This window comes from Mustela lutreola, chromosome 14 (genome assembly GCF_030435805.1).
Source record: "Mustela lutreola isolate mMusLut2 chromosome 14, mMusLut2.pri, whole genome shotgun sequence".
NCBI classification, from domain to species: domain Eukaryota; kingdom Metazoa; phylum Chordata; class Mammalia; order Carnivora; family Mustelidae; genus Mustela; species Mustela lutreola.
The window spans coordinates 19,040,382-19,051,863 of NC_081303.1; the positions used below are offsets into that span (position 1 = coordinate 19,040,382).

Sequence of the window (11,482 nt, forward strand, 5' to 3'; positions counted from 1 at the left end):
TACTAGTTAAATCTCCACTGATTTATTTATCATAAAAAGAACTTATCAATTTATGTTGGTTAAAAAAGAAGAAATTAAGAAGCAGCCAAATTAATCAACTGTCTCTTTACTTTGCCTATTATATGTGGTAGAGATCTACCTCCTCTTTTCTTAGGCTTTGGCCAAAGTCAAGACTGTAAAGATGATAGATAAGAAAAAAACAAGATTGATAACATGTTTTCTTATCCAAGGAGCCAATGATTTCAGTGAACTCAGTTATATAAAAATAATTTTCCAATATTAGTAGTTGCACTTTGTTCTTATCTCAAAAACTGGACATCTCATTTTATAATCTACTTTAGTCAGGGTAACATATATGACAAGTGATAGGATAAAAGAATGACCATGTAATCTTTTTGTTTAAAATAGAGCAAATTACCGGAGTCGTAAATCTTCCCACATTTTCAGTAATCCACAAAGCATTACTATCTCATAGTATTTTTTCCAGCATTCAACGGCCTCTGCTGCAGATGGATCTTCCTTAATATTACTCTGATACTCGATGAGCTCAACACGTTTATTTTTATATTTCTCCAAAGTTTTTTTGAAACGTTGTGCAATAGGACCTGGTATGGTTCCATCTTGTATATCACACCACCTGAAAAGTGTCAATATAATTACAATGTTTATCTTATAATAATAATGTGCTGAGTTCATTTTTAACTGTACTTACAAATTAATTCTTTCTTCAATCAAAGCAGTGTAATTCTCACAACTTTCTTCATCATCCCAGTCCCTCCAAAGAAAGTCATAAAAAAACCTATAATGAATAAAAATAATTTAAAAGTGATCAAAAAGAGACAATACTATGTATATAATTAAAGACAATCTCACGTCAGAATTCTTTGTATGAATTCTAAGAAAAATGTTTTTAAATGACTTTTTAGTGAACTAGTATTAAAATCAAACCTTTAAAAATCAGATTACCTACCTAGATTCTATTTGAGGTTACTACAGATAATATTCTTGAAGTGGTAATGAAAAATATTTCCAAATTTCCTAGATTTTGGCTATGGTTTTATTCAACAAAGAAATAATACTTACAAAGTAATAAAATTTGTATATTCAGAGGAAGCATTAGAAAAATAAAAATATGGGGCGCCTGGGTGGCTCAGTGGGTTAAGCCGCTGCCTTCGGCTCAGGTCATGATCTCAGGGTCCTGGGATCGAGTCCCACATCGGGCTCTCTGCTCGGCAGGGAGCCTGCTTCCTCCTCTCTCTCTCTCTGCCTGCCTCTCTGCCTACTTGTGATCTCTATCTGTCAAATAAATAAATAAAATCTTAAAAAAAAAAATAAATAAAAATAAAAATATGCCCCCAAATACTCTGTATTATATTTTTGGACAGCTTCTCTCATATTGTATCAATTTTTAAGGAGCAATCATAATATAGATGATGACATTTAGTATTTGTAATGCCTTTACATGTGAAACATAAAATCTAATATATTTAAGATGCTTGAATGTGAACAAAATTTTTCTTTTAAGATTTTATTTATTTATTTGGCAGAGAGAGATCACAAGTAGGTAGAGAGGCAGGCAGAGAGAGAGGAGGAAGCAGGCTCCCTGCTGAGCAGAGAGACCGATGCAGGACTCGATCCCAGGACCCTGAGATCATGACCTGAGCCGAAGGCAGCGGCTTAACGCACTGAGCCACCCAGGCGCCCCGTATGTGAACAAAATTTAATGTTACTTGTGTCTAGCATTTTTTTCAATTTTTGAAAAATCAAGATCAAAGAATGGCAGAATTTTCATTGCCCATATATAATACTTCTTCAAGAAAATGTTAAAAGAAAAAAAAAAAGAAAATGTTAAAAGAGTTACAAATATGTTCATTAAAAATGAACAAGAGCACCTGGCTGACACAGTCAGTGAAACATGTGACTCTTTTTTTTTTTTTCAAGATTTTATTTATTTATTTGACAGATGGAGATCACAAGCAGGCAGAGAAGCAGGCAGAGAGAGAGGAGGAAGCCGGCTCCCTGCTGAGCAGAGAGCCCGATGCGGGTCTTGATCCCAAGACCCTGGGATCATGACCTGAGCCGAAGGCAGAGGCTTTAACCCACTGAGCCACCCAGGCACCCAAAACATGTGACTCTTGATCTTGGAGTCATGAGTTCAAGCCCCATGTTGGGTGTAGAGATTACTTAAAATAAATAAATAAACTTAAAAAAAAATGGACAAATTGAATTCAGCAGTGGGTAAAAATGAAATCAGTAACTATTTATGAAGCACTTGTATATTTACACATTAACTTTTTGAATATGATAATTTTTAAGAGGTAAAAAGGTTTAATACCTTACAACTTCCAGGGCCAGAGCAATATCATGTATATCAGAATCTTGTCCTTCAACAGGGTATACTTCCAAGAGAGGCACACTATGCTCCAGTTCTTCTAAAATCTCATTGACCAAATCTCTTGGAATATTTGCAATGTTAGAGGAAAAGGGCTCAGCAACAGATACAGTAACTTTGAAACAAGATGATGAGCTTTGGTGTGGTTTACAAGTTACCTAAGATAAATATAAAATTTGTAATTACAAATCAAAATAAACCACAGGATTTTTTCCTCACACATCATCTGCTTATAAAATTTCTTCTTTTAAATTTTATAACCTCTTTAACCACACACAAATTATAGGTCAATACTAAATAAAATACAATTTTTCAAAACCCTCCCTCCCCTTTTCCCTCTCCTTTTTTTTCTTTCTTTTTTCCTTTCCTTCCCTTCCTTCCTCTCCCTTCTCCTCTCATTTCCTTCTTTTCTTTCTTTTAGTTCTGGTGTAGTTAATAATGTTATATTAGTTTCAGTTGCACAACGCAATGACTCAACAATTCCCTATATTGTTCAGAGCTCATAAAAGGAAACATTATTACTCTGCAGTTATTTCACCCATCCCCCAACCCACCTCTCCTCTGATAAACACCTGTTTGTTTTCTGTAATTTAGAGTTTGTTTTTGGTTTGTCTCTGGTTTTCTTCCTTAAATTCCACATATGAGTGAAATCATATGGTATTTGTATTTCTGTGACTGACTTAACTTCACTTAGCATTATACTCTCTAGATCCATCTATGTTGTTGCAAATGAGATTTCATTCTTTTTGTGTCTATATAATATTCCATTGTGAATATATATACACATTGTCTTAATCCTTTCATCTATCACAGCACATTTGGACCACTTCCATAATTTAGCTATTGTAAATAATTCTGCAATACACTATTGGGTATTTACTCAATAAATACAAAATACAAAATACTAATTCAAAACTAGTTCTATGTTTAATTTTTTGAGAAACCTTTACCATAATGTCTTCCAATGGCTGCACCAGGTTGCATTCCCACCAACAATGTGTGGGGGTTCCTTTTTTTCCATATCCTCAACACTGTTGTTTCTTTTGTTTTTTATTTTAACCATTCTGACCGATGTGAGGTGCTATCTCTTTGTAGTTTTGATTTGCATTTCCCTCATGATCAGTTTGAGCATCTTTTCATGTGTCTGTTGGCCATGTCTTCTTTGGAGAATTGTCTGTTCATGTCTTGTGCCCATTTTTTAATGGGATTGTTTTCTGACTGTTGAGTTGTATAATTTTTGTATTGTGGATATTAACTCTTTATCAGATATATCATTGGCAAATATCTTCTCCCATTCCATAGGTTGTCTTTTAGTTTTGTTGCTTATATCCTTTTCCGTGCATGACCTTTTTATTCTGATGTAGTCCTAGCTACTTATTTTTGCTTTTGTTTCCCTTACCTCAGAGGAGACGTATCTAGAAAAATGTTGCTATAGCTGATGTCAGAGAAATTACCACTTATATTTTCTTTTAGGATTTTTATGGTTTCAGGTCTCACATTTAGGTCTTTAATTCATTTTGAATTTATTTTTGTGAATAGTATAAGAAAGTGGTCCAGTTTCATTCTTTTGCATGTTGCTGCCCAGTTTCCCCAACACCATTTGTTAAAGAGAGTGTCTTTCTTTCATTGGATAGTCTTTCCTGCTTTGTCAAAGATTAATTGACCATATACTAGTGGGTTTATTTCTGTGTTTTCTGTTCTGTTCTGTTGATCTGTGGTGTCTATTTTTGTGCTAGTACCATACTATTTTAATCACTACAGCTTTGTAATATAACTTGAAGTCCAGAATTGTGATGCCTCCAGCTTTGCTTTTTTCCTATTTTCATGGTGCAGCCATTCTGGAAAACAGTATGGAGGTTCCTCAAAAAGCTAAAAATAGAATTACCCTATGATCCAGCAATTGCACTACTAAATATTTACCTAAAGAACACAAAAATACTAAGTCAAAGGGATACATGCACCCCAATGTTTCAAGCAGCATTATCTACAATAGCCAAATTATGGAAACAGTCCAAGTGTCCATCAATTGATGAATGGATAAAGATGATTGGTATATATACATATGTGTATATATATATATGTGTGTGTGTGTGTACATATATACAATGGCATATTACTCAGCCATAAAAAAGAACAAAATCTTGCCACTTGCAAAGACATGGATGAAGCTAGAGGGTGTTATGCTAAGTAAAATAAGTCAGTCAGAGAAAGACAAGTACCACATGATTTCACTTATATGGGAATTTAAGAAATAAAACAAACAAGGGGGAAAAAAGAGAGAGAGAGGCAAACCAAGAAAAAGACTCCTAACTATAGAGAACAAACTGATGGGAACCAGAGGGAGGGTGAGTGGGGTGGGGAATAAATCAAATAAGTGATAAGGATTAAAGAGAGCACTTGTTGCGGCAAGTCAAGCACTGGCTATTGTAGGGAAGTGTTGAATCACTATATTGTACATTTGAAACTAGTATTACACTGTATGTTAACTAACTGGAATTTGAATAAAACTTAGATTCTCTAAATTTATTGATAGTGTCTACACATGCTCTTTGTACAAAATGTTTACAAATCAACCATAATACACCAACTACTGTTAACCTTTTTATCTTCCAGTTTTATTCCTATGTCCTTATATAATTTACATAATTGGATCATACTGAATATCTAGTTCTTTTATTTATTTATTTTTATTTTTAAAAGATTTTATTTATTTATCTGACAGAGATCAGAAGTAGGCAGAGAGAGAGGGAGGGAAGCAGGCTCCCTGCCGAGCAGAGAGCCCAATGCTGGGCTTGATCCCAGGACGCTGGCATCATGACCTGAGCCGAAGGCAGAGGCTTTAACCCACTGAGCCACCCAGGTGCCCCTGTAATCTTTTATTTTATCTTACATATATAATGAGTGCTTTTCTAAATCATTAAAAGTTTTTTGTTAATATGTTTTATGGCTATATAATATTCCATTTTATGGCTATATCATTTATTTAACCAGCATCTTATTATTGAAGTTTTATGATATTACTAATTTTTAATTTTTTAAATATCACTGTGATCACTCAATATATAAATCTTTTTCTGCATATCTGATTTCTGTAGACTAAATTTCTAGAAATTAAGCATACTTTTTCATTTTTGTTTATTTGTTTTTACGTGCAATGGGGTCTATTTATTTTTGTTATTTTTATTTTTTCTAGCTTTATTGAGATAACTGACATATAATGAGTGAACTACTTAAATTTTTTTTAAGATTTTATTTGACAGAGAGGGAGAGAGAGAGAAAGCGCACAAGTAAGCAGAGCAGCAGAGAGAGGGAGAAGCAGATTCTCCATTGAGAAGAGAGCCCAATGGGGGCTCAATCCTAAGACTCTGGGATCATGACCTGACTGGAAGGCAGACGCTTAACCAACTGAGCCACCCAGGCGCCCTTACTTGAAAATGCTTAATATATTTTGGCAGACTGCTTTTTACAGAGGTTATAAAAAAAATTCCCTTAATTTCTGGACCATTTTGTAACCAAGATTAAGGATATGCCAGGTTTTCTTCCAATCAAATATTTCCAAATTTTTTTTATCATTGAGTGAATCTGTAGTAGCCAGAATAATGGCCCTCAAAGACATTCATGTCTTTATACTTGGAACCTGTTAATATATTAATATTACTTTACATAGTAGAAGGGACTTTGCAGGTGTAATTAAGATTAAGGAGTTGAGATGGGAAAGTTATCCTGAATTACCCAGTTGGGCCCATTGTAATCATAAATCTTAAAGGACATGCACTTTTTCAGCCTGCCAAGAACCAAACAGGTAGAATCTAAGGAAGACTTTGAAGATGAAGAGGGGGGCCAGAAGTTGTGGAATGCAGGAAGCTTCTAGAGGCTGGACAAGACAAGGAAACAGATTCCTTTCTAGAGCCTCCAAAAGGGAATGCAGTCTTGCCTATATCTTGATTTTACCTCACTGGGTCCATGTCAGATTTTTTCTATTGAAGTGTAAGAAAACAAATTTGTATTGTCACCAAACTTCTAGTAAATTCTTACAGCAGCAACAGAAAACTGAGCATCTAAAGAAAAAGAGAATGAGGTCCATAGAAATAAATTATTGTGACTTCAGAACAACTTAGCAACTTAGCAACTATTGATACTTCAAGTAAGATTTAAGCAGCTTTGGCAGACAAAACAACATCTGAATTGTGCAGCACTACCTTAAGAGCTAGTTTTACTGCCATGTAATTAAAAAAATTAGAATCTGCCAATATACTATTCTGCTTTTTGCTCTGTTCTCCCCTTTTCTTCCTATCTTTCTAGTATTTACAGGACATTGGCAATCTCTAGAGAATGGGCAATCCCTAGAGGATTCTAGCAATCTAATTATCTATAATCTTGTTATTTTTAGAGTAAGAAAGAGAGCAATTAATCAGTGTATTACATGTAAAACCTTAGAACTTGATATAATTTCTAGATAATCTAATCCAGTGAGTTTTCACATAAGTTTAAGGATCTTTCAAGGATTTATGGTGTATAGGGGCTATCATGAGATGTTAGAAGAAAAGCCATCCCCCCCCCTTTTTTTTTAATTGCTAGACTGCCATCCCCTTTATTTCAGTCAGAAATGTCCTGCTTTAATGTGTTGTGTAAGTCAGGCTTCCACATAAAACTTGACTAACCCCCCCCCCCCCACAAAATGTTAAAGATATCAATGTAGTACACCTCCTCTTATCTTATCTATGTGAAAAAAAGTCCAGAGGAGTTACGAAAGTTCCAGGAAAAAGTTACTCAAAATCTGAGGTTGAGCAAAACTCAAAAAACACTAAAAACAGAATATTACTGAAAAACTAATCCAAAGTCTCTATTATATTTTTTGTATAGTCTCTATGATTAAAAAAAAAAAAGCCTTTTTTTATCTGTAAAAATATCACTAACTTACTTTTCCATAGCACATAGAAGTGAATTATTTTCAGGTAGTGTGCAATGTAATGAATTTCAAACACAAATTTTTCTGGTAACCAAAACAACAGATTTGAAATATCTGAGGTAGGGATACCATTTGTGATTATAGATATTAATGTCTATACAGGGAAAATTAATCTTTAAGGGAAACTTATGACATCAAATATGCTACAGTATTTAACCTATAGACCTAAAAAAGTAAAATCTTACCAGATGAAGGCCTGGAAGTTGATGTATTATACTAAAAGGGTACTTTTCATGGGAAATTTCAAATTTTGCCAATAGTTTTCTAATCCATTTTTTTCCTGTCTTATTCTACCTAAACCTCATAATTCAGATAAATGAAGTTTAAAGGCAAATGATGGAAAAAGAAGGCCCAAGTCTGTTAAAGCCTAAATTAGTAATTTAAAGAAATGCACTTTTGCTATGTGAGCAGTTGAAACTAAGCTAATAAATACTGTCTGATGCACTAGATTCCATTTAATAATTAACTGTGCCAAGGTAAATGGATGCTAATATCCCCCCTTCTTTTTATGCTATTAATCTGCTTAGAAAATTAAAATAGACATAACTTTTGTCAGCCTGCTTTTAAGAATCAAAGCCCCAAATTAGTAAGGTCATATTTTGGTCTTCAAAAGAACTAATAATTTCACTCAAAAGAACAAAGCTCAGGTAAAAGTTATTTACCTCAACCAGTATACCAACAAAAGGGATAGAAGCTTCTTCATATTTCACAAAGAATAACTCAGGATTTGTCTTCCAGACTCCAAACCATTTGTCCTTCAACTTTAATTTTTCTGATAGATATTTACTCATAGCTTCATCAGCATCTTCTGCCTAGCAAAAGAGAAAATATGTAAGCATATAAAATTATAGATTAGTATATAAATATTTTTACTGATTTCTATTTAAATTTGAGATGGATACACCCTTAAATAATTAAAAAACAGTTATCTGTTACCTGGAAAGTAACAGATTTTAATTGAATCAATGTTTACTGGAAAATATCATAAAAATTAACTTAAAAGAGATCCACTCACTCAATAGAGTAATTCAGTGCTGAAACATCTACTTGTTATTTTTTAAGTAATTTGTTTTATTAATCCACTGAGAAGAACTGTAATTATACATTTACAAATAGTAATTATCTTTTTTAAAAAACAGCAATTATTTTTCTGAACTTTAAAGATACAGTAACCTATTTAAAACAGTACATAAAAATTTAAAACAGCACTCCATTCTGTAAAACAAATGAGCATATTAAGCATTCAACAAAAACTACCCATTTGATTTCTTTAAAATTCAGTTACCTCAAGGATGATAATCATCAGGAAAGCTATTGTGAAACTCAGCCATTAGAACCAGTCTGATTAATGGCACAAAATTTTCTATAAAAGTATTTCAGTTGCCTTTCAGAGACTTCCTCTTCTCCAACCCTCATTATCAGATATAACTTGGCCATTAATACTGTCCTAGTTTTATGTTAAATGTGTTCTTAGAAATAAAATTTTCATCCGATTGTAAAATACGGCTCACCTACAGAAAATCTGAAAAATGCACAACCTGTAAGGAAAACAAAACCCACTCCTGATCCTGACAGCCCAAATAACCATTGTTGCTAATTCCTTCCCGTCATTTTCCTGTGCTTGTATTCATCCTGCATATGAATTATATTTTGTTTTGTCTCCTGGGTTTTTTTTTCTAATATTATAGTGTAAGATATAACTAATGCTCTTGAAAACCCAATTTTTTGCTCTGCATGGGTCGCCACTATATGCAGCCATAAGTTCTTTATTGCCCCATAGTCAGAAATTTAATTTCTAATTTTAAAAAAAAGATTTTTATTTATTTATTTATTTGACAGACAAGAGATCTCAAGTAGGCAGAGCAGCAGGCGGGGGGGGGGGGGGCGGGGAGCAGGCTCCCCGCTGTGCAGAGAACCCAATGCGGGCCTCGGGTCCCAGGACCCTGAGACCATGACCCGAGCTGAAGGCAGAGGCCTTAACCCACTCAGCCACCCAGGCGCCCCTAGTTTCTAATTTTTAATTCTAATACATACCAGTGTCCAATATCTTTGTACAAACTTCAAAAAAAAAAAAAAAAGGCTAGAAACAAGATATTTGTTCTCTGCAGTGTTACGAGGTATGCGTATCCTGGATACGAAACACCCCGGGTGGTCTGGGATGTACATCGAGTGTACACCCGTGCAGCTCTGTCAGGTCAAAGTCAAGGCTAGGTCACGGTATCCTCACGTGTGGACACGAGTCCTTAAATGAGAGAACTGAGACGCAAACCTGGGCACCGATAAGGCCTGTCGATCTAAGACGTCCACTGGGGCACTGACTAAGGCCTAGCGATCTTCATCTGTTGGAAGTTGCCAGAAACCGGGCAAACGCTCTACCAGGGCTGCCCCCCTCACGGACAGTGGTTTGGGTGCGGGAAAAGCCAACGGTAACTGGCTCTGGGCCAGGCCGGGTGCCTCTGGCCCGGCGGAGGCCCCCCCAATGCGAGCCCACGTCCTCCTCGGAACCGCAGGCCGGCCCTCACCTTACAGCCCTGCAGCACCTCGTCGCAGTACAGCGCCACCTTCTCGTTGCGCCACATCCCCCTCATGGGGGACACGCAGACCGGGGGCAGTGGCTGCGCCTCCTCTTCATCCTCTTCGGGCACCGACAGAAGGGGCTCCTCCTCCTCCTCCTGCTGCTGTTCCTCCGCGCCCTCGCCCTCGCCCTCGGCCTGAGCCCCGGGCAGCAGCTGCAGCCGCCGCCGCGCCGCCTCCCGGCCCGCCTTCCCCTTCACGGGCCGCGGGGACGCCGCCACCGCCCGCACCGGGGATGCGGCGCTCTTCAGGGTCCCCACCAACACCGAGTCCCCGGTGGGCGCGGACACCCCCTTTTCGCCTCGCCTGCCGGGGCTGACGGTTCGGACGGAGTCCTCCGGCGCGGAAGCCCTGGCCCCCGACGCCATCTCCTCACACCGCGAGGACCAGCTGCGGCCGTTAGTCGCTTTTCCCGCTCTCAGCCCGCTGGCCAATGAGCGAGCGCCGCCGGCGCAGCCCGCAACGAGCGCGGGGCCTCGAGGGGCGCAGGGCCCGGTGAGTTGGGGGATGGGTGGAGGCGGGGGCGGGGTGGAGGGGGCCGCGGTCTGCAGGGTGGTGCGGGGGCGCGGACGCTGCATGGCAGGGCGGGGCGGGGGTGGACCGCGTGGCGTTCAGTGCGGCGCCCCCGCTAGGTGGCGCCCGGGCGCAGGGCGCTCGCCCTAACCCGACGCCGCTCCCCTTGGACCTACCCAAGCAGAGAATTCTCTCCCCAGGATCCCCTCCGTTTTCAGGGTGCTTGTGAGTCACCCCAAGGTCATCGTGACCTAACTCATGCGCCGCCTACACTGCACACACGCACATCTGCACAAACACAATCTGAAAGAAAATTCAGTTTTACGCTGGGGACTTGTAGTAAGTGGAACCCTCTGCTTATGACCAAAGGACACTCCAATGACAAATCCAGCGATCTAGATTTTCCCCAACCTATTCACACGGTTCCCAATATAAATCTGCCTTTACATTTTGAACAAGACACATTTTGCCAAAAAGGGTAGGTTAGTCTCCTTTCATGTCTCTGTTTTGCTGCTCAAATCATTACATTTTATATCATGTAACTATTCAAGCAGATTAAAATTTCCAGCTGGGAGGAATGTGTGCAAACTAAGAATACCCTCACAATAAAAGTCTGCTCGAGATAATATATTTTGGAGGGCGCCTGGGTGGCTCAGTTGATTGAACGACTGCCTTCGTCTCAGGTCATGATCCCGGACTTGCAGAATCGAGTCCCGCATCGGGCTCCCAGCTCCTTGGGGAGTCTGCTTCTCCCTCTGACCTTCTCTTCTCTCATGCTCTCTCTCACTCATTCTCACTCAAATAAATAAATAAAATCTTAAAAAAAAAAAAAAAAGATAATACATTTTGGAGAAGAACAGAGACCACTCATTTCTGTTATATAACTATTAAATGTGCGTAGAGCAGGTTGGAATAACTTCTGTTTGCTCTCTAGCTGTGAAAAAACTGCACCAGGGCCAACAGCTCCCACAACGAACAGCATTGGGAAAACACCTGCCTTCCTTCACACTCATCTGGAAGAACACTGTGTTAAA

The 11,482-nt window shown here is 38.2% G+C and overlaps 1 protein-coding gene across 1 annotated transcript in view; it reads right to left on the reverse strand.

Moving 5' to 3' along the window:
- The window catches only part of SHCBP1L (SHC binding and spindle associated 1 like), a 31,583-nt gene extending 21,162 nt beyond the window's left edge, over positions 1–10,421 (reverse strand). The window contains exons 1-5 of the mRNA XM_059147055.1: positions 9,884–10,421; positions 8,024–8,173; positions 2,336–2,550; positions 713–799; positions 419–637 (exon numbers count right to left, since the gene is read on the reverse strand). Of these exons, the coding sequence (XP_059003038.1) occupies positions 419–637; positions 713–799; positions 2,336–2,550; positions 8,024–8,173; positions 9,884–10,303 (1,091 nt within the window). The 5' untranslated portion in view covers positions 10,304–10,421. The remainder of the gene's footprint in view (positions 1–418; positions 638–712; positions 800–2,335; positions 2,551–8,023; positions 8,174–9,883) is intronic.
- Between the last annotated feature and the right edge of the window lie 1,061 nt (positions 10,422–11,482).